General features: G+C 40.6%; 1 protein-coding gene and 1 pseudogene across 1 annotated transcript in view; both read left to right on the forward strand.

Annotated features, from left to right (window-relative positions):
* The first annotated feature begins 1217 nt into the window (after positions 1 to 1217).
* The window catches only part of DMC1 (DNA meiotic recombinase 1), a 38970-nt gene continuing 14085 nt past the window's right edge, over positions 1218 to 26102 (forward strand). Inside the window, exons 1-12 of the mRNA XM_053584897.1 lie at positions 1218 to 1270; positions 1440 to 1522; positions 2103 to 2147; positions 3094 to 3240; positions 9227 to 9309; positions 11092 to 11144; positions 13073 to 13114; positions 15716 to 15788; positions 19193 to 19284; positions 19950 to 20023; positions 20425 to 20539; positions 21187 to 21247. Of these exons, the coding sequence (XP_053440872.1) occupies positions 1237 to 1270; positions 1440 to 1522; positions 2103 to 2147; positions 3094 to 3240; positions 9227 to 9309; positions 11092 to 11144; positions 13073 to 13114; positions 15716 to 15788; positions 19193 to 19284; positions 19950 to 20023; positions 20425 to 20539; positions 21187 to 21247 (902 nt within the window). The 5' untranslated portion in view covers positions 1218 to 1236. The remainder of the gene's footprint in view (positions 1271 to 1439; positions 1523 to 2102; positions 2148 to 3093; positions 3241 to 9226; positions 9310 to 11091; positions 11145 to 13072; positions 13115 to 15715; positions 15789 to 19192; positions 19285 to 19949; positions 20024 to 20424; positions 20540 to 21186; positions 21248 to 26102) is intronic.
* Positions 4820 to 6178, forward strand: LOC128581735 (eIF5-mimic protein 2-like; annotated as a pseudogene).

Raw genomic sequence — 26102 nt, forward strand, 5'->3', positions numbered from 1 at the left:
GTCCTGGAGGGGCCTGGCCAACCGTTTCCTTCACCTCCGTACTCCACGGTTTGGAGGTGCAAGGTCGTGGGACCCACCTCTGCTCAGCAGTTGGGTCCAACCCCTGAATTTGATATTAAATGAGGAAATAGGATAGACCAAGAAAATAATTACTCGGACCATATTTTATTGTAATGAACACAGCCAGGCCTTGTGGATTCCTAAGAATTAAAAATTAATTGATTTATTAATTTATCTATTTATTTGTTGAGACAGGGTCTCACTATGTCGCCCTCGGTAGAGTGCAGTGGCATCACAGCTCACAGCAACATTGAACTCTTGGGCTTAAGTGATTCTCTTGCCTCAGCTTCCCAAGTAGTTGGGACTACAGGCGCCCGCCATAACGCCCACCTTAACGCCCACCTTTTTTGTTGTTGCAGTTGTCACTGTTGTTCAGTTGGCCCAGGCTGGGTTCGAACCCGCCAGCCTTGGTGTATATGGCTGGCGCTGTAACCACTGTGCTATGGGCACCTAGCCTTAAAAAAAATTTTTTAAAGCCCCCAAACTTCTACAACCAAAGACCAACTGCCTCTTGGCTCTAATAGAATAATATTTTGTATCTGCCATATTTTTAAATCTAAAAAAACCCTCATGAAACTAGAAAATACTGTGAAAGAATAGTTAATGTTATATGAAACCAAAAGATGCGTGTTACAAAAGCACCCATTCCTTAATCAGCAGCGGGAAGGCTTTTATTGTATAAGAGAAAAATAAAATCTGCTTATTGAGGACAGACTAAGATCAAGATGCCAGAGAGGATATAAGGAGGAATGAAACAACAGCCTGGTTCTTAGAGTGTTGTTAGTACACATAAACGTGAAAGGTTAATAGCAACATGCAATTATTATTATTTTTTTTTTTTTAGAGACAGTGTCTCACTTTATTGCCCTCAGTAGAGTGCTATTGCGTCACAACTCACAGCAACCTCCAGTTCCTGGGCTTAGGCAATTCTCTTGCCTCAGCCTCCCAAGTAGCTGGGACTACAGGTGCCCACCAGAGCACCTGGCCATTTTTTTTGTTGCAGTTTGGCTGGGGCCAAGTTCAAACCCGCCTCCCTTGGTATATGGGGCCAGCGCCCTACCTGCTGAGCTACAGGCGCCAGTGGCAACATGCAATTCTATATAACATTCCAAGGCAAGAATAAAGACATTACCATATAGTCATGATTAACCGTGCAGCAGAAACTGAAGATAAGGGATGAGCAGTGTTGAGGAAGGAGAGAAGAAACCTAGTAAGTCACCCCACTCTTCATACACACCCACAAAGCAAACAATGCCACATGCCCAGCAGAAAGGAGATAGGTCAGCCCAGTCTTTCCAGACTAAATGGTTTTCTTACTGTCCTTCTGATCCTTGGCAACTCTACAACTACTTCTTAAATGGTATTTCTTATATTTGCAGAGTTGGTTATTTTTCTACTGCTTGCTTTCAATATGAAGGAAGATCAGGTTGTGCAGGAAGAACAAGGACTCCAAGATGAAGAGGTGACTAAAGTGACACATACACTAAAGTGTTGAAAGATGTAGACATCCAGTCATTCCACAAAAATCAAGTTCCTTCTCTGTTAGTTACTATTTTTAGAAACTGAAAGTAGAAATAAGACATAGATTATAAATATGTAACAACTTGTTTGGCAAGGATTGCTAAAATAAGCTACTTAGCAGCTGGTATGAAAGTATTTTAACAATTTAGCAACTGGTATGGCCATACTGGAACCTATACACACTGGGACCAAATAGCAGTTTGGTCCCACAAAAGAAGGTTAAGAAAACATTTAACATAGGTCAAATGTTATTTCATTCCTTTGGATAAAGATTTTTAAAAATTATGAAGGACATGACAAAGGTACTTGGCTTCCCAGCCCTTTTAGTGCAGGTGCTTCCTGTAAGTATGCAGCAATGTGTTTGAAAAAACATTATTGATCTCACCCCGATTTGTCTAGAGAAGAGGAGTTTGAGACATTTGGGAGTGAGTCAATAGTACTGAATTAACTCTTTAAAAGATGCAAAATAGTTGGATATAAAGAATCAAAACTTCATTTTTTTTCTGTTCCGTCTCCTTTAGGAATCTTTGTTTCAAGACATTGACCTGTTACAAAAACATGGCATTGTAAGTCGTTTTTCTATGTTGCATAAAATTGTTCAACTCAAGAGTTCTTCAACATCAGCCTTATTGACTTTGAGGCTGAGTAATTCTTTGTTGTGAGGGGCTGTCCTGTGTTTTGTAAGATACTTAGCAACTTCTCTGCCCTCTACTCACTCACTAGCACCCCTCAGTTGTGACAACCAAAAATGTCTCCAGACATGTCAAGTGTACCTGGGGGCAAACTGGCCCCAGTTGAGAACGATTGATCCAATTGGAGGTGTTCCAGGGTCCCTCTGAATCCATTTCTCATCTCTTTATCTATCTACATCTACTGCCCTCATTAACAGAAAATTTAGTTCTGTATGTCAGGTGAGTGGAGTAAATGTTGTTGGCAGAAATCCAGACTGAGTAACAAACTAGATGGATTTCACCAACAATCCGTTGATAGTAAAACTCCACTGACATTATCTTTTATAGCCCTAACATTTAATCTCTTTCAGATGGTTTTAGAAAATAGAAGCAAGAGAAAATCCTGGTCCTTTGATGATGTAGTTATTTGCATTCTCCTGGGGGCAGAGGAAAAAATCTTTTAAAATTTTAAAAGAACATATTGGTGGTAAAGTTTTGTCGAAAGAAGGAGCTGAACTGAGGAGGGTGAATGTGTGATAAAAGTGTTAGCTTTTTCATCAACAGACTTTTCTTTTGAATTCCTTGTTATATTGCCATAGTCTCATTAACATTCTTGGGAAATCAGGGCACAGTCAGAACATTTGGCAGCCTGCTGAGTATGTTCTACTCAGATATTTCCAGAACATTTGGTTACATGGTGGGTGGGTTCCACCTGGCTGCTAGTATAAAATTGGCATCATGGTGCAAGGAGATGGACACAAAAGCACATGACATAGTATGGGAGCCTTTCAGGCTGGCATTTTCTCAATCTGCTGTGCCCATTTCATTCTTTTATTCACAGAATGTGGCTGACATTAAGAAACTGAAGTCAGTAGGAATCTGTACCATCAAAGGGATACAAATGACAACAAGAAGAGCCCTATGCAATGTCAAAGGACTCTCAGAAGCCAAAGTGGACAAGATTAAAGAGGCAGCCAACAAACTGATTGTAAGCAAAATCTGTGCTTTGCTGTTTTAGCTTAGAATGGCCTTGTGAATCTCTAACTTTTCTCATCATGAACACTAGAAGCAATTGTGGGCACTTTGAGTTCCTGTAGACCACACTATACTATATTCTCCAGGTTAACTTTTTTTTTTTTTTGAGACAGAGTCTTACGATGTCACCCTATGTAGAGTGCTGTGGCGTCACAGCTCATAGCAACCTCGAACTCTTGGACTTAAGTGATTCTCTTGCCTCCGCCTCCCAAGTAGCTGGGACTATGGGCGCCTGCCACAACACCCAGCTATTTTTTGGCTGCAGTGTCATTGTTGTTTGGCAGGGCCAGGCCAGTTTCGAACTCACCAGCTCCGGTGTATGTGGCTGGTGCCCTAGCCACTGAGCAATAAGCCCAAGCCACTCCAGGTTAACTTTTTATCGCTTCAGTTTCAAAGCAACAGCAATTAATTTGTGAAGGATTGAGATAGGATTGAGAGACCTGGAACACTAATAAAGGTAATTATTTTTACCAAAACTTTTTTTTTTGAGACAGAGTCTCACTATGTCACCCTTGGTAGAGTGTGGTGGCGTCACAGCTCACAGCAAGCTCAAACTCTTGGACTTAAGCAATTCTCTTGCTTCAGTCTCCCAAGTAGCTGGGACTATAGGTGCCAGCCACAGTGCCCAGCTATGTTTTTGTTGCAGTTGTCATTGTTGCTTTAGCTGGCCTGGGTCCAGTTCAAACCTGTCAGCCTCAGTGTATGTGGCTGGTGCCCTACGCACTGAGCTAGGGTGCCGCCTATTTTTACCAAAACTTTTCTGCCTCCCTTTACATTACTTTCCCCAGTTTTCTGTTTATCTGCCTTCCTTCTCCATTTCATTTTTTTAACTTTCCTCCTTATTTTTGTCTCATCAAATATCATACCTATAGCTGTTGCAAAAGACTTGACACTAAAGAAGTTACTTTCTCCTGGTATAGGCCAATTAATAAGAGAATATTGGGTTAGAAAAAGAGTGGTTGGGTCCACATATGTGCAGTTGAGATAAATATGACTGAGGATATGCTCACTGAAGCAGCTGAGCTAAAGTAACCCATACCTTCTATCTGGGCCGACAGATCGTGAAGGGTCCATGCAGCTGCCAGGCTGCCAGGCAAAAGCACTTGTGTCTTTGCCTCAAGGTTTTATGTAGAATTTGGGGAGGAGGGGCAGGCGCTAGAGTTGAGAGCTCTAGAAATAGGAATATACTAAGTCTTCCTCTTCACAGAAGAACAATACGCTCCATTTCTCCTTTTTATGTGAGGGTTTCATTCCCAGCAAGTCTGAGAATCTCTCTTCATGGACAGCCATCTGTTCCTTCTTCAGGAGCAGACAAGGCAGAAGAGTGATGCAAGTAGCAACGTGATCCTGAACTGGACTTGGAGAGGACCCAACTGAACTACTCTGCTCGATTGCTCCAGTTTCTGGGGCAGGGTGAGGGGCAGGAGTGGGGAGAGTGGCATCTCTTCCCTCTTGCTAGTTACAGTGGCACAGGAGACACCACTGCAGTTGCTGCCATATCCATGATTCTCTATTCACTTTAAATTCAGGTGTCTTTTATGAATAATCAAAAGCAGCAAAAGTCAATGCTATCAGGCTAGCATTTTTAAACCAGAAAAAGAGATGAAACAGAGAGGTTTGACTCTTCTCAATTTCAAGACTGTATTATTCAAAGTTTAACTGAAACTGGTACTGATTTGGAAGCAGTAGCAAAATTTCTTGATGCTTCAGGAACAAAACTTGATTAGCATCGATATGCAGAAACACTCTTTGACATTCTGGTGGCTGGTGGAATCGTGGCCTCAGATGGTACAATGGCAGGTAACATGATGCATACAGATGTCTGTGTGTCTGCAGCACAAGAAGACATAGAGACCATGCAAGCATTTGCTCAGGTTTTTAACACGTTCATCAAGCTCTGTGAACGCCCAGAAAAAGGTTTTGAAGATGAAGTAAAAAAGCTGCTGTTCTTAAAGTGTTTTTCAGAGTCAGAGAGGAACAAGGTAGCTATGTTGACTAGTATTTTCTGGCTAATGGAGAACTTAATGCATCCATTCCTTTTTTTTTTTTTTTTTTTTTCAGTTTTTGGCAGGGGCCGGGTTTGAACCCGCCACCTCTGGCATATGAGGCTGGCACTCTACTCTTTGAGCCACAGGCGCCACCCAGTGCATCTATTCTTAATAGCATTTATAATGAGAATTTGATTAAAAAAGGAGTTTCAGCAGCTTTTGCTGTACAACTCCTTAAATTATGGATTAATAAAAAAAAATCCATGCAGTAGTGCAAGTCTTTGGAAAGTCAGCATGGATAACAGACTGATGAAACACTTCCCTGCCAATGAGGAAAGTGTAGCACACTTCACAAAATATTTTACTGAGGCAGGCTTGAAAGTGCTTTCAGTGTTCAGAATCAGCAAACCATAGGAGCTCAGAAGGAGCTCAAAAACAGATGTCCCGTGGTGATCCATTTAAAGATATAATTTTATATGTCAAGGACGAGATGAAGTAAAACGACTCCCAGAACCAGTTGTCACTGGAATAGTCTGGTCAAGTATAACGAGCACTGTGAAACGGAATAAGAAAGAGAAGCTTGTAGCAGAGCAAGTCATCAAGCATTTGAAGCAATATAGCCCTCTACTTGTTGTCTTTACTACTCAAGGCCAGACTGAGCTGACTTTGTTACTGAAGACTCAAGAGTATTGCTGTGACAACATTCATTTCACGAAAGCCTTCCAGAAAATAGTGGTGCTTTAATAGCTGAAGTCCTGAGTGAAGAGCCCATTCTGAAGCGATATAAAGATGCACATGTTGCAAAGGGAAGAAAATGTCTTCCTTGAGCAAATGAAAAAGTTTGTAGAGTGTCTCAAAAATGCTGAAAAAGAATCTGAGTCTGAAGCTGAAGAAAGTGATTGAAGGCTGGGCCTGGGGGCTCATGTCTGTAATCCTAGCACTCTGGGAGGCCAAGATGGGTAGGTTGCTTGTGCTCAGAAGTTCAAGACCAGCTTGAGCAAGAGTGAGACCCCATCTCTAAAAATAGCCAGCATTGTAGTGGGTGGCTATAGTCCCAGCTACTTGGAAGGCTGAGGCAAGAGGATTGCTTGAGCCCAAGAGTTTGAGGTTGCTGTGAGCTATGACACTACAGCACTCTACTGAGGGCAACAAAGTAAGATTCTGTCTCAAAAAAAAAAAAAAAAGAAGTTTCAAAAAAACTAAGTTTTGGAACCACACCCTTAGGAAATCAAACAGGACTTGTAGATAAAATGTTGTGTCTTACGTGTCCTGGTTCTTACATCTTCCTACCTCTGTATACTAAGCATGATATAAGGACTTTCATGGCAAATGTTGTTTTAATTGTTTCTATTGTTATTGGGAATGTTTGGTTTAGTTTCTAAAACCGTGTTTTAAGTAGCTACAGGAACTACAGATTTGAATCTAATGTTGCATTGATCTTTTCAGTTATTTTCTATCTCCTGTATTTTCTACTATAATAATGTTATTTAAGGCCTTCCACAATGAACAGTTTACTTTATTCCCTAGGTTTTCTTCTTCTTTTTTTCTCTTAAATGGAGTCTTGCTCTGTCACACAAGTTAAAGTGTCATGGCCTCAGCCTAGCTCACAGCAACCTCAAACTCCTGGTCTTTAGTGCGCTTCCTGCCTCAGCCTCCCAGGCATGAGCCACCATGCCTGGCCTATTTCTTTTTTCAGAGAAGGGATCTCATTATGTAGCTCAGGCTGGTCTTGAATTCCTAAGCTCAAGCAATCCTCCCATCTTAGCCTCCCAAATAGCTGTGACTACAGGCACCCACCTCAACAACTGGCTATTTTTTTTTCTATTTTTAGTAGAGACTGGATCTCTTGTTCAGGCTGGTCTCAAGCTATCCTCCCTCCTCAGCCTTCCAGAGAGCTAGGACTACAGGTGTGTGCCATCGCACCCAGTCCAGGTAGTTTATTCTTAAAGAGAAAGAGATTAAGGGCAGCGCCTGTGGCACCGGCCCCATGTGCCAAGGGTGGCAGGTTCGAACCCAGCCCCGGCCAGCTAAGACAGCAGTGGCAACTGTAACAGAAAATAGCCGGGCATTGTCACGGGCGCGTGTGGTCCCAGCTACTCGGGAGGCTGAGGCAGGAAAATCGTTCAAGCCCAAGAGTTGGAAGTTGCTGTGAGCTGTGACACTATGGCACTCTACTGAGGGTGACAGAGTGAGCCTCTGTTTCAAAGCCCAAGAAGAAGGGGAAAGAGGAGAGGGAGGGGAGGAGGATGGGTGGAGGAAGGGTAATTGGTGGATTTTACAAGGATATTTTACAACGATGGTACATTTTACAAGGGTACATGTTAAATTTACTAAGTGTGGAGTATGAATGTCTTAACACAATAACTAAGAAAATGGTGTAAAGGCTATGTTAACCAGTTTGATGAAAATATTTCAAATGGTATATAAAGACACCACATTGTAACCCATAATTGCATTAATGTACACAGCTATGATTTAATTTTAAAAAAAGAGAAAAAGAGATTAAGAGATGCGGAAGAGAGAGAAAAGAAGTTAATATCAGAGTATCATGGTTCTAAACATTGATATGTATCAGAATCACCTAGATTGGTTAATAAAGAACAGAGGCCAGGCTCATTGAAGAAGGATAGGGCTGGCCGGGCACGGTGACTCATGCCTGTAATCCTAGCACTCTGGGAGGCTGAGGCAGGTAGATTGCCTGAGCTCACAGGTTTGAGACCTGCCTGAGCCAGAGTGAGACCCCAACTCTAAAAACTAGCCAGGCACCTGTAGTCCCAGCTATTTGGGAGGCTGAGGCAAGAGAATCACTTGAGCTCAAGAATTTGAGGTTGTTGTGAGCTATGACTCCACAGCACTCTACCAAGGGTGACAAAGTGAGACTCTGTCAAAAAAAAAAAAAGAAAGAAAGAGAAAGAAGAAGAAGGATAGGACCTCAGTTTGCCAACCTAACTTGGCAAGTTCTCAAAGTTTGAGAACCACTGGTATAGTACAACGAAGAGGAAAAAACATTAGACTGCATTGGGACCCATTTTTACTAGTTCCTCCAATGCATTAGCTGTACCTTTTAATTAGCAAATAAGTAGTATATTTACCATGTGAAAAATATTGTTATAGGAGTAATGAAAAATGGAATTTCTGGACTCCTTAAAACTTGTAGAGCTGGGAAAAAATGATGCGATTGACTAAAATCAACTGACTGATTCAGTAAAATACCTGTCCATTTTGTGCCATAAATATCTCGCTTAATTTGCACGGGTACCCTATGAAAGAGACACTATTATTCGTGTTTGACCCAAAAGAGGAAACTGGAGTACAGTAAAATCAAGTAGTTTGCCCCATATCATACAATTACTGTTAGAGACATAATTTGAATCTAGAAAGGATAGCTTCAAAGCCTGTGCTCTTTTTTTTTTTTTTTTTTTTTTTGAGACAGAACCTCAAGCTATTGCCCTGGGTAGAGTGCTGTAGCATCACAGCTCACAGCCACTTCCAACTCCTGGGCTTAAGTGATTCTCTTGCCTCAGCCTCCCAAGTAGCTGGGACCACAGGTGCCTGCCACAATGCCCAGCCGTTTTTTGATTGTAGTTGTTGTTTGACAGGTCTGGACTGGATTCGACCCACCAGCTCTGGTGTATGTGGCTGGCACCTTAGCCACTTGAGCTACAGGTGCCGAGCCAAAGCCTGTGTTCTTTTTTTTTTTGCAGTTTTTTTTGGCTGGGGCCGGGTTAGAACGCACCACCTCCAGTATGTGGGGCCGGCACCTTTCCTTGAACTACAGAGCCACCCAAAAGCCTGTGTTCCTAACCATGATCTTGTACTACCTTTAAAGACAAATGGACTATAACTTATATGAAATGGTGACCTTGATAATCAAGTATATAGTTTTTAGCAGCATTTGAAATTAAAACTGTCATTTTATAATCTTTGAACTTTCCTTTTATCTTTCTGTAGGAACCAGGATTCCTGACTGCATTTGAATATAGTGAAAAGAGGAAAATGGTTTTCCATATCTCCACTGGGAGCCAGGAATTTGAGTGTGTATCTCACATTTTTTATAACCACTATACACAATCTTTGGAATACCATGTTTCTGTTCCTCTATCTGATTGTTATTTCTACTATAAGTAGTAGAAATAGCTTCTTCTTTAGAACTTGGTTGAGTGTTTGTGTGTGTGTTTTTTTTTTCACACAAAGTGCAAACCGAAGTAAATTCCAGACTGCCTGTAGGAACAAGATTAAATTTCTTTCTTTCTTTTTTTTTTTTTTTTTGAGATAGTCTCACTATGTTGCCCTCGGTAGAGTGTTGTGGCATCACAGCTCACAGCAACCTCAAACTCTTGGGCTTAAGCGATTCTCTTGTCTCAGACTCCCAAGTAGCTGGGACTACAGGCACCTGCCACAACGTCCGGCTATTTTTCTGTTGCTGTTGTCATTGTTCCTTAGCTGGCCCGAACTGGGTTTGAACCCGCCAGCCTCGGTGTATGTGGCTGGCTCTGTAACCACTGTGCTACAGGTGCCGAGCCATAGGTCTTTTCATATTAAGAACATTAAATCCCCTACAACATTGGGTTTGTAGTGTAGCAATTAAATATATGCTGTCAAAATCTGACAATTATCCTTCTTACTGCTTGCATTACCTACAACATCTTTGAACATTTTCTTCTCTATTTCATTTATTTATTTTTTATTTTTTATTTTTTTATTTTTATTTTTTTGGAGACAGAGCCTCAAGCTGTTGCCCTGGGTAGAGTGCTGTGGCATCACAGCTCACAGCAACCTCCCAAGTAGCAGGGACTACAGGCTCCTGCCACAACACCTGGCTATTTTTTGGTTGCAGCTATCATTGTTGTTTGGTGGCCCCAGGCTGGATTCAAACCTACTAGTTCAGGTGTATGTGGCTGGCACCTTAGTCACTTGAGTCACAGGCACCAAGCCTGTTTATTTTTCTTGTTTTTTTTTTTCTTTGAGACGGAGTCTCACTCTTGCCCCGGGCTTCAATGCCATGGCATCATAGCTCACAGCAACCTCAAACTCCTGAGCTCAAGCAATCCTCTTGCCTCAGCCTCCCAAGTAGCTGGTGCTACAGGCATCTGCCACCACGCCTAGCTTATTTTTTTTCTATATTTGGTAGAGATGGGGTCTCTCTCTTGTTCAGGGTGGCCTTGAACTCCTGAGCTCAAGCAATCCCCCAGCCTTTTTTTTTTTTTTAAAGTGTTAGTTTATTAGAGGATAGGAAAGCTTCTAATACAATGAAAGGGGTCCGAAATGGGTTGTCTCTGTTATGTTTTCCATAAAATTTGGCTCGTGTGAGATAAGCTGACCCTGATGGCAATCACTGGATTCTCCTGATATGTTTTTCAGTATATTTATAAAATTGAAAATTCAGTTGACTTTTAGAAACATAGTCCTGGTGCAACATGAAAAACCCAGTTAACAATTAAGACCATCTATTCTGGTTCAAATTCAATTCTAAATAATTGACGTAAGGCCTTACCAACCCATTTACAATTGATACCCAGAGTAAGAACAGCTGAACTATGTTGTTTTGCTGATCCTCCTGCTAATACCTACTGGAACCTGTGATCTGAACAGGTGGAGTTCCATTTGTTCAACCAAGAATTTCTATTCATGATAGATAGATAGAGTAGGTTGGAGAGGTAGGTATGATACTAATACTATAAATATGAATACTTTCTATTTGATACATATTAGATTCATATTCTTAGATGTGAATACATATCTATTGGGATAGAAATACTTTCTTCTTAATATCCCTTTTTCTGTTCCTGTTTCGAATCCTTTCTTTCTGTTCACAGTAAGTTGCTAGGAGGTGGAATTGAAAGCATGGCAATCACAGAAGCTTTTGGAGGTAGGTAGAACCTTAATATTTTGTTATGTGAAGTTATATATATGTATATATATTTACACATACACATATACCTCTATCTACATGTACTTGTATGCACACATATAATTAAATAAACAACCAATAGTAAATTATTTTGGAACTTCCAATGAAATCTTAATTACCATAAGATATGATCATCCTGGACTGCAATGACAATATATAACAACATTAGCAGGTGGGTCCTATTGGCACTTTTCATTCTTTTATTCAAGATTCCTATAGAAGAGAATAGAATTTTTTTCTCTTATTCTTTTAAAAAGTAATTGAATAATGAGGATGATTTTATTTCTAGGTAACAAATGTTCCATAAACACAGAGATCAGATTCTCTCTTCCCTGATTATATTCTCTATTTTTTTTTTTTTTTTTTGAGACAGAGTCTCAAGCTGTCATCTGGGTAGAGTGCCGTGGCATCACAGCTGACAGCAACCTCCAACTTCTGGGCTCAAGGGATTCTCCTGCCTCCGCCTCCCAAGTAGCTGGGATTACAGGTGCCTGCCACAATGCCCAGCTATTTTTTGGTTGCAGCCGTCATTGTTGTTTGGCAGGCCTAGGCTGGATTCGAACCCGCCAGCTCAGGTGTATGTGGCTGGCACCTTAGCCGCTTGAACCAGAGGCGCCAAGCCAGTATATCCTCTATTTTTTTAAACAATTCATGCATAGCTATATTGTGCATGTATATGTACTACATCTGACCATTCCAATATTTACAGTCCTTGGGGAACTAAATCTGTTGGGGTTTTTTTGTTGTTGGTGTTGTTTTCTGTTGACTAGAGGAACTAAATTGGTTTTCATTATTTCAGTTGATTCAGTCTTAATAACTTATCTTCTTGTGTATTTGTTGTTGTTTGTGAGCTTATTGCTTGGTTTTAGTCTATGAGCAATGGATCTAAATTGGAAAGTAGGAAAGTTTTCTCACAGAATTTGCTTCTGCTGGTAGCTACCAATTTGAGACTTCATTAGCTCTGCCTTGAGGACCTCAGTTCAGTGGGAGATCCCCAGGTTCTCTTTTGTGAGGTGGGGCCTTAAACTTTCATTTATATGACTATTCCTAAGAAAAACTTGTTTTAAATTAATTTTTACCTAACAGACAGTTCTTTTTCTTTGCAGTTTTTGCCCGGGGCTGGGCTTGAACCTGCCACCTCCAGCATATGGGGCCAGCGCCCTACTCCTTTGAGCCACAGGCGCCACCCTAACACACAGTTCTATGGGAAAAAATCCATTAAAATTTTTTCTTACTGTTGGTATTCATATGTAAGTCACTATGAAAGCTTTGAGACAGACTGTGTTATGTCCATTATTGCACTTCCAAGAAACACAGTCAACAGCGTCATTTCTGATTCAACTGTGCAAGTTTCAACTTGCTTAGCTTATAAATTTTATGTTTCTTGATTTTTGTGCATCTCAAAACTTTCTTTTCTCTTTCTTTCTTTCTTTTTTTTTTTTTGAGACAGAGTCTCTCACTATGTAGCCCTTGGTAGAGTACTGTGGCATCACAGCTCACAGCAACCTCAAACTCTTGGGCTCAAGCCATTCTCTTGCCTCAGCCCCCCAAATAGCTGGGACTACAGGTGCCCGCCACAATGCCTGGCTATGTTTTTGTTGCAGTTGTCATTGTTGTTTAGCAGGCTCAGGCTGGGTTTGAACTCACCAGTGGTGTATGTGACCAGCGCCTTAACCACTGAGCTACAGGCACCGAGCCTCAAAACTTTCATAGTGATCCACACACATACAGAATCCATTTGTGACACATAGAATACTTTATGAGTAACATTTGACAGTTGGAAAACAAAACGTAATATTCTGAGGCCATATTTTATTCTTTGTGAAAATATCTAAAAACTAACTCTGCATGTGTTTTATGTGTATTATCTTTTCTCTATTTCACAGAATTTCGTACTGGAAAAACGCAGCTCTCTCATACCCTCTGTGGTAAGGACACATAACATTAATAATGATAATCATAGCTATTACTTAGTAAATATCTACTATATGCCTGATACTTTAGATAATCTCGTGTAATCTAACGTACTTGCAAGAAAACTAAAACTCAGGGAGATTAAGTAAACTACCCATGATTACATAGCTGGTCTTTGGATGTGTGATATTTGAGGTAATACTGTATGTGCTGTATTGTGAACATCTAAATGGAAATAGGGAGAAGATAAATGGAAATTTGAACATGTTGGTGAGGAGAGGGGCCCATAGTCTCAATTTTCCCCATTCCATCTTTTTTTTTTTTTTTTAGAGACTGAGTCTCCTTTTCTCACCCTTAGTAGAGTACATCACAGCTCACAGCAACCTCCAGTTCTTGGGCTTAGGCGATTCTTTTGCCTCAGCCTCCCAAGTAGCTGGGACTACAGATGCCTGCCACATTCCCCAGCTATTTTTTTGTTGTTGCAGTTTGGCCGGGGCCAGGTTTGAACCCACTGCCCTCCCCATTCCATCTTTTCTATATCCTTTTGACATGAATGATGCAAAATCTGTTGAGGTCTAGAATATTTACTTTCCATGGAGGTTAGTTTTCCTTAAGAGAGATAAAAAACAATTTTTGGCTGGGTGTGGTAGCCCATACCTATAAATCCTAGCACCCTGGGAGGCCGAGGTGGGAGGATTGATTGAGGTCAGGAGTTCCAGACCAGCCTGAGCAAAAGTGAGAACCTGCTTCTACCAAAAAATAGAAAAAATGGGCAGTGTCTGTGGGTCAGTGGGTAGGGCGCCGGCCCCATATACCAAGGGTGGCGGGTTCAAACCCGGCCTCAGTCAAACTGCAACAAAAATAACCGGGCCTTATGGCAGGTGCCTGTAGTCCTAGCTACTCAGGAGGCTGAAGCAAGAGAATCACCTAAGCCCAAGAGCTGGAGGTTGCTGTGAGCTGTGACTCCACGGTACTCTACTGAGGGTGCTAAAGTAAGACTTTGTTTCAAAATAAAATAAAATAATATCATATAATATAAAAAAAATAGAAAAAATTATTTGGGCATAGTGTTATGCACCTGTAGTCCCACCTACTTGAGAGGCTGAGACAAGAGCATCACTTGAGCCCTGGAGTTTGAGGTTGCTGTAAGCTATGATGATGCCACTACACTCTACCCAAAGCAACAGAGTGAGACTCTGTCTCAAAATAAATAAATAAATAAATAAATAAAATGTAAAAGAAATAGCTAGGGTAGGTAGCTCAACCTATAATCTTAGCAATCTGGACAGTTGAGACTTGAACTCAGGAAGTGAGACCCTGCCTCTACCAAAAAATAGAAAAATTAACCAGTTGTTGTGGCAGTCACCTGTAGTCCCAGCTACTCAGGAGGCTGAAATAGAAGGATTGTTTGAGCCCAGGAATTTGAGGTTGCTGGGAGCTAAACTGACGCCATGGCACTCTAGCCTAGACAACACGGTGAACCCCGTCTCAAAATAAAAATAAAAATAAATAACATAGAAATAATGATAATGCCAAATCTTGGTTTCGTTTTGAGAAAACAATGAAATAATGCACATACTTGGTACAAAGTATCTCCTTAGGATTAACTGCTATTACATAAAAAGTAAAGCATTTTAAAAATTTGACATATATTAATTAAAATATAACTTAAATGAGTTATGTAGCATAAATTGTATCTGTGATTATTTCTTATTAAAGAAAATAATACTTAAATTCTACCTTTGTTCTTTGGGAGAACTTCATGAATATCTCCCCTCGTGAGAGATATTGAAATTATTTGTTGAATTACTACTGTGCTGGCAGAATACTTATAATTTTACTTCTGATTAAGTTATATGAAAATATAACATGCTGTTTAGAAACTAAAGGATCAGCTGGGCATGGTGGCTCACACCTGTAATCCTAGTGCTCTGGGAAGCTTGTGGTGGGTGGATTGCCTGAGCTCCGGAGTTTGTGACCAGCCTGAGCAAGAGCGAGATCCCATTTCTAAAAAAGAAAAAATAGCCAAGCATTGTGGTGGGTGCCTGTAGTCCCAGCTACTCAGGAGGCTGAGGGAAGAGAATCACTTGATCCCAAGAATTTGAGGTTGCTGTGAGCTATGACACCAGAGCACTCAACCCCAAGGAAACTAAGTGAGACCGTCTCAGAAAAAAGAAAGAAAGTGAGATGGGTGGTGCCTATGGCTCAGTGAGTAGGGTGCTGGCCCCATATACCGAGGGTGGTTAATTCAAACCCAGCCCCGGCCAAACTGCAACCAAAAAATAGCCGGACGTTGTTGTGAGTGCCTATAGTCTCAGCTACTCGGGAGGCTGAGACAAGAGAATTGCCTAAGCCCAGGAGTTGGAGGTTGCTGTGAGCTGTTTGATGCCATGGCACTCTACTGAGGGCAATAAAGTGAGACTGTCTCTACAAAAAAAAAAAAGAAAGAAAGAAAGAAAGAGAGAAAAAGAGAAAGAAACTAAAGGATCGTGACTCTTTAGTTTGATAAATTTACTTAGGAGTTGAAACCAGCATAAATCCCATGTTTATTTATACATTCATTTGCACAAAGTTTATGTACTTCTATTAATATTGATTTTTTAATTGCTTCCTAGTGACAGCTCAACTTCCAGGAGCTCGTGGCTACCCAGGAGGAAAGATAATCTTCATTGATACAGAAAATACTTTGTAACCCTTTTATTTAAACAAATTACTAACATAAGAGTATAATACAGTAATGTTACAAAAGAGTTTATTTGAGATAACTATTTTTGTGATCTTCCTATAAACCAGCAATAATAAGAAAAGCCCAGAGGAAAACAATTACTGGTCAGGTTCTCAAATCACTTTTTATTTAATCAGGTTTTACTTTTCCACATGGATTTGGACAAAATGTAAAACTGACAAAATGAATACATGAGAGGAGATGATATCTATTTTTAATCCTTTTACTTCTTCAAAGATTTTGCATAATAGAAAGAAGATTAATGACTCGCTCAATGGTCTCAAATAAAGGGAAAAGTATGATGAAAAGCACAGAATGAAAAAAGGGCAGAACCTGCATGGGTAACAGAAAGAATCATAGTTTAATTAAATTGTAAAGTATTCCAGAAAACAAGGCTGGAAAGGTGATTGAAGTCTTAGACATGAAGGGTTTTGAAACCAGGTGGTGAGTATAAATTGGATACCTCTAGGCAAGTAATGAGAACTTGATCTAGGTTGGAAGCAATAGGAATAAAAAGCAAAGGACACGGGCAGCTCCTGTGGCTCAAGGGGATAGGGCGCTGGTCCCATATGCCAGAGGTGGTGGGTTCAAACCCAGCCCTGGCCAAAAACCACCAAAACAAAAAAAGAACAAAAAAAAAAAAAGCAAAGGACAGGAAATAGAAAGGAAATTGATAGGACTTGATAACTATATTCGGTAGACAAGGAAAGAGGTTTGAAAAATCACTCTCAGGTTTTGTGTAGATACTGGGAGAATAATGATACTAATGATAGAATTGGATAGATTATGTTTCAGAGAAAGGTGATGCTTCATATTAATGTGTTGAATATGAGCTACAGGAGGATATCCAGATGTCAGTTGGAAATGTTGGATTCAGCTTGAGAAAGGGAAAGGGCCAGAGATATGGATGAATTAACTAAAGGAAAGAGAATTTTTTTTTTTTTTGTAGAGACAGAGTCTCACTTTACTGCCCTCGGTAGAGTGCCGTGGCGTCACACGGCTCACAGCAACCTCCAGCTCTTGGGCTTATATGATTCTCTTGCCTCAGCCTCCCGAGCAGCTGGGACTACAGGCGCCTGCCACAACGCCCGGATATTTTTTTTGTTGTTGCAGTTCGGCCGGGGCTGGGTTTGAACCCACCACCCGCGGTATATGGGGCCGGCGCCCTACTCACTGAGCCACAGGCGCCGCCCAAGGAAAGAGACTTTACAGAGAAAGAAAAGAGAACTAAGAACTTTGGGGTGTGCCCATGTTTAGGAAGAAGAACCCACAGAGACAGAGGAAGTAGAAGGAAATCTGGTTGGCAAAGCCAAACAAAAAGAACGTTTCAAGGGAAAAAAAAAATAGGTAGCAATGTTCCATGCAGAGAGAGGGGGAGTTCATAACTGACCAATAAATGAAAGAAGAAATACAATAGTTTGAGAACGTATCAATCAGGTTCAGAGGAAAAAAAAAAATTTTTTTTTAAGAGACAAAATTCCTTTATGTTGCCCAGACTGGTCTCAAACTCCTGGTCTGTTTCCCATAGGGCTGGGATTACAGAGTGAGCCACTGTACCCAGTTGGAAATTCCTTTTTTTTTTTTTTTTGAGACAGTGTCTCACTATGTTGCCCTCAGTAGAGTGTTGTGGCATCACAGCTCACAGCAACCTCGAACTCTTGGGCTTATGCCATTCTCTTGCCTTAGCCTCCTGAGTAGCTGGGACTACAGGCACCCACCGCAATGCTTGGCTATTTTTTTGTTGTTGCAGTTGTCATTGTTGTTCGGCCCAAACTGGGTTCGAACACACCAGCCCCAGTGTATGTAGCCAACGCATTTGCTGCTGAGCTACAGGTGCCAAGACTAACTACCCAATTTAGAAAACCTTGTTGTAGGCCAGGTACAATAGCTCAGCCCTGTAATCATAGCATTCTGGGATACTGAGGCATGAGGATCTCTTGAGCATGAGCCACTGTGCCAAGCCACCACAAACATGCAATTTATTTTTTACCTCATTTTACTTCAGACATATTGGTAGGATCACTAAAAACTTAAACAAAAATGTATTACTCCTTTACAGATTATAGATATAAGAGGCATCTTTCAGAATACCTTTGTAGGTACCTTGAATTTGCCTTCCTGTGAATTTATTAATTTCAGAAAGTTCACAACTGCTTTAGTAGAAGGTGGATTTAAAACCCTATATAAGGACAGATATGGTGGCTCATACCTGTAATACTAGTACTCGGGGAGGCTGAGGCAGGTGGATCTCTTAAGTTTTGGATTTCAAGACCAGCCTGAGCAAGAGTGAGACCCATCTCACTAAAAATAGAAAAACTAGCCAGGCTTTGTTGCAGGCACCTATAGTCCTAGCTACACAGGAGGCTGAGACATTAGGATCACTTGAGTCAAGAGTTTGAGGTTGCTATGAGCTGTGAGGCCATGGGATTTAATCCCAGAGCAATTGAGTGAGACTGTCTCAAAAAAGAAAACAAGTAGCCAGGTGTTGTGTGGGCACCTGTAGTCCCAGCTACTTGGGAGGCTGAGGCTAGAGAATTGCGTAAGCCCAAGAGTGTGAGGTTGCTGTGAGCCGTGATGCCACCGCACTCTACTGAGGGTGACATAGTGAGACTCTGTCTCAAAAAAACAAACAAAAAAAACCATATAAACCCAAAACCCTTGAAGTTACTTTTTTTTTCTTTTTTCTTTTTTTTTTTTTTTTGGCCGGGGCTGAGTTTGAACCCACCACCTTTGGCATATGGGGCCAGCTCCCCACCCCTTTGAGCCACAGGCACCGCCCTGAAGTTACTTTTTTGACCCTGTGGTTCATGTAGTGAAATTTATCATTTGTTAGTAGTACACGATTAATGGTATATTAATCTAGTTCATATTGAACAGATGAATATGGAGAGAAAAAGTTAATTCACTTTGAAGTGACTGAATTATGATTCAGTGATATTATCATTCTACTATAGCTCTATTTTTATAGAACTGAGAACAGAGGAGGCTTGCAAACCTTAGTTTCTAGTTTTTCTCTTGTAACTGATTTGCTACACGATCCCAATTCATTTGCCTTATCTCTGTCAGTGTCCTCAGTTGTAAAATATAATATAGGCCCTCACAACTGTCTCCCAAAGTTATTGTGAAGAGTTGATAATTTTATCTTTAAATTCATTACTGCCTCACTATTTCTATTATTGCTACACTGAAGCACTTCTGAAAAATAAAATCTGTTATAGACTCTGAGTGATTACTAGCATCCTCCAGAATACCCTTCCAGGTACATAGTTGTGCCTCTGTGTTAATGTACTTAAGATAATACATTTTGTAGTTGTCTAAACTTTTTGTGGAATTGATTTATTGAATCCTTAATCTTGGCATACTCCAGCCGTCCAGATCGCCTTCGGGACATTGCTGATCGCTTCAATGTTGACCATGATGCAGTACTGGACAATGTACTTTATGCTCGTGCATATACCAGTAAGAGCCCCATGCAGTGGCATGCTCGGGTTAAAATAAGGGTTGTAGCACTGATTCACTATTTAAGTGATTCAACATTTTGACACTGTCCTTTTCTTTTTTTTTGCTCTTTTCCAAATTAATTTAGTTGGTCCATAAATTTTATCATCTGGTAAATCCTTATATATTAAAATGCCTTCGAATTGTTTCTTATTCTTTGTCTTTGAAATTTAGAGTAACATTCTTTTTTTTTTGAGACAGAGTCTCAAGCTGTCACCCTGGGTAGAGTGCCATGGAGTTACTGCTCACAGCAACCTCAAACTCTCGGGCTTAAGCAATTCTCTTGCCTCAGCCTCCCAAGTAGCTGTGACTACAGGTGCCTGCCACAATGCCTGGCTATTTTTTGTTGCAGTTGTGCATTGTTGTTTGGCAGGCCAGGGCTGGATTCGAACCTGCTGGCGCCCTAGCCACTTGAGCTACAGGTGCCAAGCCTAGAGTAACATTCTTTTTGATAATGTAGAATTTGACATATATGCTAAGGCAGAATATGCAATCATATTTAATAAAGTCATAAATAATTACAAATATCCTTCAAACAACTCTCTTTTGCTTGGCTCCCAAGGACATGAAAGATCTCAGCCTCTGCTTCTTCTTTCATAACATTTTCTCAATGCATTTCCTATCAGGTGAACATCAAATGGAGCTACTTGATTATGTAGCAGCAAAATTCCATGAAGAAGCTGGCATCTTCAAGCTACTGGTACAAATTTTTATTATTTATTTATTTATTTTTAGAGACAGAGTCTCACTTTATCACCCTTGGTAGAGTACCGTGGCATCACAGCTCACAGCAACCTCCAACTCCTGGGCTTAGGCAATTCTCTTGCCCCAGCCTCCCAAGTAGCTGGGACTACAGGCGCCCACCACAACGCCTGGCTATTTTCTTTGTTGCAATTTGGCCAGGGCCGTATTTGAACCTTCCACCCTCGGTATATGGGGCTGGCGCTCTGCTCACTGAGCCCACAGGTGCCGCCTGGTACAAATTTTTAAATATCACTCACCCAATTTAGCATATCATTTTTCTCCTATTGATCCTTATTCAAATTAACTTATTTCTTCCATTTCCAAATGCATATTTATTTTTACATTAACCCCGTGCAGATTATTGATTCAATAATGGCACTTTTTCGAGTGGATTTCAGTGGCCGTGGAGAGTTGGCTGAACGGCAGCAAAAATTGGCCCAGATGTTGTCACGGCTCCAAAAAATCTCAGAAGGTATATCTTTAAAATAAAATGGCAGAACTATCGGAATGGCATCTGTAACTATGTTTGCTGAGCATGCTATGCAGAGAAGCTCAAAATAACGTCAATACTTTTTTTTTCTTTTTAAGAATCTCACTTTGTTGCCCTGGATTGAGCATCATTGTGTCATCATAGCTTTCAGCAATCTCAAACTCTTGGTTTGAGTAGTCCTCTTGTCTCAGCTTACCAAGTAACTGAGACTACAGGCGTCCCCCATAACATCCAGCTAGTTTTTCTATTTTTCATAGAGACAGGGTCTCACTCTTACTTAGACTGGTCTTGAACTCCTGAGCTCAAGTAATTTATCTGCTTCAGCCTCCGAGAGTGCTAGGATTATGGGCATGAGTCACAGCGCTCTGCCAGGAGTCAATCCTTTTTTAAAAAATGAAATTACCTTTGTGAGAATACAACTTTTTTAAAACCATAAATAAAGATTCTAACCCAAACAACAATAATAATAGCTTAAATTAATTTATGTTATCAATGAAAAAATAGGAATATGATCTTGTTTATAAAATAAATTCATGGTACAATATTTCCAAACTCTGAAATCTAAACAATAAAATTTTTATATTTATGTTGCCCTTCTCATAGTTTCTTAATTTTATTTCTTGATGCAGAATATAATGTAGCTGTTTTTGTGACCAATCAAATGACTGCCGATCCAGGAGCAACTATGACGTAAGCCTCAATGTTCTGCTTTTGTATTTCAGAGGTTGCTAACAAGAGGGTTAGAGTGTAGACTAGAAAATAAGTTCATGGGTGGCACCTGTGGCTCAGTGAGTAGGGCGCTGGCCCCATATGCCGAGGGTGGCGGGTTCAAACCCAGCCCTGGCCAAACTGCAACAAAAAATAGCCGGGCGTTATGGCAGGTGCCTGTAGTCCCAGCTGCTCGGGAGGCTGAGGCAAGAGAATCGCATAAGCCCAAGAGTTAGAGGTTGCTGTGAGCTGTGTGACGCCACGGCACTCTACCCAAGGGCGGTACAGTGAGACTCTGTCTCTACAAAAAAAAAAAAAAGAAAAGAATTTCATAATAATCTTTATGTGGACACAAATATATTACAAATCATTTTATTACATGGTACATATTACTTATAATTGCAAAATCAGTTATTATCCATAATTTACTTCTCTCTAATTCTTTATAGAATAAAGCAGTAGTTTAGACATTTTCATAGAACTCTGGGCTCCGGGCAACGTCTGTGACTCAGTGAGTAGGGCGCTGGCCCCATATACCAAGGGTGGTGGGCTCAAACCTGGCCCAGGCCAAACAGCAACAACAAAAATAGCTGGGCATTGTGGTGGGCGCCTATAGTCGTAGCTACTTGGGAAGCTGAGGCAAGAGAATCGCCTAAGCCCAGGAGTTGGAGGTTGCTGTGAGCTGTGTGATGCCCTGGCACTCTACCAAGGCTGATAAAGTGAGACTCTGTCTCTATAAAAAAAAAAAAAAAAAGAACTCTGGGCTCCTCTTTGCTCTAGGTGCAGGGATGCCTAACTTGCAGCCCATGGGCCACCTGCAGTTTATGTAAGGACTTTTTTCCTTATCACAAAAATTATGCACAGAGCTTTTTTTGGGGGGGGTCATCAGCTTTCATTAGTGTTCGTATATTTAATGGGTGGCCCAGGACAACTCTTCTTCCAGTATGGTGCAGAGAAGCCAAAAGTTTGGACACCCTGGAGGGCTAACGGGATATTGGAGGACAGTAAGAAATAGATTCTAGAGAAATAAAAACTTATATTCTACATACATAAATGCCTTCTATTGTGCTGATAAGCTGTTGGCCTAAAAACAAAAAAAGCAGCTTTTTATAGGATATACATGAGATACATTTATGAAAGGACTATGGCCAGCCATAATAGCTCACACCTGTAATCCTAAAACTTTGGGAAGCTGAGGTGGGAGGATTGCTTGAGGCCAGGAGTTTGAGACCAGTCTGATTAAGAGTGAGACCTGTCTCTACAAAAAAAGAAAAAGAAAAGATAGAGAAATTGAGGCAGCACTTGTGGCTCAGTGAGTAAGGCACTGAGGGTGGCGGGTTTGAACACAGCCCCGGTCAAACTGCAACAAAAAAATAGCCAGGCATTCTGGCGGATACCTGTAGTCCCAGCTACTTACGAGGCTGAGGCAAGAGAATCGCCTAAGCCTAAGAGTTGGAGGTTGCTGTGAGCTGTGATGCCACCGCACTCTACCGAGGGTGATAAACTGAGACTCTGTCTCTAAAAAAAAAAAAAATAGAAAAATTGGCTAGGCATGGTTGTAGTTCCAGCTACTCAGAAGACTAGAGCAGAAGGATCAACTTTAGCCCAGGTATTTGAAGTTGCTGTGAGCTATAAGGTTGCCACTGCACTCTAGCCTGGGTAAACTCTGTCTCAAAAGAAAGGGGGAGAGAGAGAGAGACCTATGAGAGAAGTCTCCTGTATACAGAATTTGCTGATTTGTTAACATGACAAGACTGTTGATAGCAGGACACAGAAGGGTGTGTAGAGCTAAAGTAGAATAGTAAAAACAGAAAATTCAAAGAAAGGATCGTTGCCACCATCAAAACTTTTGAGGTTTCTCAGGGCCTGTAGCTCAGCAGCTAGGGCACCGGCTACATATATTGGGGATGAAGGGTTCAAACCAGCCCGGGACTGCCTGCCAAACAACAATGACAAAAACAACAACAAAATAGCCAGACATGTGGCGGGTGCCTGTAGTCCCAGCTGCCTGGGAGGCTGAGGCAAGAGAATCACTTAAGCCCAGGAGTTTGAGGTTGCTGTGAGCTGTGACACCACAGCGCTCTATCAAGGGTGACATAGTCAGACTCTGTTTCAGAAAAAAAAAAAACTTTTGAATAAATGTATGTCTGAATAAGCAGTCAAAATAACCCTGAATTTATGATAATGCTTTTTAAAAGATGTTTTTAAAAAACTATTTATAAAATTTTTTGACCAAAGAGAAGTTGAAGATTAGTTCAATGAATACACATATATCATTTATCTAAGTTAATTAATTGTAAACATTAGTCACCTCTCTTTCTCTTTTGTGTGTGTTTATGTGTGTGTATATGTGTATAAAAGCTCTTTGTCTCTACATATTCACACACATGCTTGTACACAGATCTGTATATTTTAGAGGGAACCTTTGAAAGGTTTCTCCTGAACACTGAGAATTATTTGCAGACTTCGTGACACTTCACCTCTTGACATTCAGCATATCTCTTCTAAGAATAAGAAAACCCTTCTATATGACCACAATATAATTATCACATTCTAGAAATTTAGCATTGGCATAATAATGTTACCTAATACACAATTATATTCAAGTATATCTAATTGTCCCAATAATGTCCTTTATATTTGCTGGAGGGGGTTGTTTTGTTTTTAATTCAGGACCAGTTGAGCATCATGGACAGCATGTAGTTTTCATGTCTTTTTACTTTCCTATCCTATAGCTTCTCAATCTGTGTTAGTCTTCTGTGATATTTCTAAAGAGTACAGGCCCACTGCTTTGCAATTTCTTTTCTTATTATGTAAAAAGTTACTCTACAGGGATCTGGATTTTTTTAAAGTTAAACACTTTTGAGGGGCACCCGTAGCTCAGTGGTTAGGGTGCCGGCCACATGCTCTAGGGTTCATGGGTTCAAACCTGGCCCAGGCCTGCTAAACAAAATAAAAAATAGCTGGGTGTTGTGGCGGGCACCTGTAGTCCCAGCTACTAGGGAGGCTGAGGCAAGAGAATCATTTGAGCCCAAGAGTTTGAGGTTGCTATGAGCTATGATGTCACAGCACTCTACCAAGGGTGACAAAGTGACAATAAAAAAAATGTTAAACACTTTTGGCAGAAAAACTATATAACCAATATTATGGCCTTCTCAGTATCAGGAAGCACATGATGGCAGTTTGTCCCATTAATGGTGATGCTAAGTTTGATCATGTGATTAAGATGGCATTCATAATATTCCTCCACTATAAAAGAGAAATATAAAAATTCCCTCTTGGCCGGATGCAGTGGCTCACACCTGTAATCCTAGCACTCTTGGGAGGCAGAGGCAGGTGGATTGCTTGAGCTTGAGAGTTTGAGATTAACCGGAGCAAAAGCAAGACCCTATCTCTGCTAAAAATAGAAAAATTGAGGCAAGAGGATCACTTGAGCCCAAGAGTTGGAGGTTGCTGTGAGCTATGACACCACAGCCCTGTACCCAGGGCAACAGCTTAAGACTCTGTCTCAAAAAAAAAAAAAATTCTTCTTGTATTAATAAGTAATTTGTGGGGGGAGTAATACTTGAAACCGTGTAAATATCTTGTTCTGCAATAAGCTTTCATTCATTTTTTTTAGCATCCAGAATACTCTTACTTAAGTTAATTACTACTCTGATGATTGCAATACAAAATGATATTAGGCTAGGCGCAGTGGCTCACACTTATAATCCTAGCACTCTGAGAGGCTGAGATGGCTGGATTGCTTGAACTCAGGAGTTGGAGATCAAAGTGATGTTACTCTAAAACTGAGATAAAACATCATATAGTAGTAAAGTGAGTCATTGGCATATGTATTCGATATGCTAGTGTAAATTCTATAAATTGTACTGAAATGAATATGTCTCTCTTTTTTTGAGACAGAGTGTCACATTGTAGCCCCAGCTAGAGTACAGTGGCATCATCACAGCTTACTGAACCTCAAACTCCTGGGCTCAAACCAGTTCTACCGCGTCAAATTCCCAAGTGGCTGAGACTACAGGCATCTGCCATGATGCTGGGCTAATTTTTCTATTTTTTTTTTTGTAGAGACAGGTCTCACTCTTGCTCAGGATGGTTTTGAATTCCTGGTCTCAAGCCATCCTCCTGCCCCAGTCTCCCAGAGTGCTCAGATTACAATAAGAGCCATCACTATGAAGACAATTAATGACAATTAAGGTTATGGGGGGGGAAGCAGAAAGAGGGACGGAGGGAGGGGGGTGGGGCCTTGGTGTGTGTCACACTTTATGGGGGCAAGACATGATTGCAAGAGGGACTTTACCTAACAATTGCAATCAGTGTAATCTGGCTTATTGTACCCTCAATGAATCCCCAACAATAAAAAAAAAAAAAAGAGCCATCACACCTGGCCTTTTAGGCATTTTTTAAAACTTAACCCTAATAATATTGCTGTATTTTCTGCAGTTTGATATATCACTCAGTTCAATATGCTTTTATGAGTCTTTTCTACTTAGTTACAAGAGATCCCAACATGAAAATATTAGCTATACAAATGGTATTAAGAAAGTTAAAAGATTGAGGAGGAAGAAATCAATAATTTATTCATTTGACAAATATTTATTGAAATATGTAATCTTGTTGCTATGTAACAAGATTCTGAGGAGTCTCTAGTGAACAAAAAGGACAAAACTCTTTGCCTCCATAAAGAAGAAAATTAAATAATATCCATTCAGCTCAAAATTTTAGTCTTAATATAGTATGACATTGTCTTAGTATAGTCCTTGAGAGGTTAAGGGTATCTTAAGGGTATCTGTTTTATAAGGTGTCTTTCACACTTAGGACATGAAGTACTTCACAA

Source organism: Nycticebus coucang, chromosome 3 (assembly GCF_027406575.1).
Source record: "Nycticebus coucang isolate mNycCou1 chromosome 3, mNycCou1.pri, whole genome shotgun sequence".
NCBI classification, from domain to species: domain Eukaryota; kingdom Metazoa; phylum Chordata; class Mammalia; order Primates; family Lorisidae; genus Nycticebus; species Nycticebus coucang.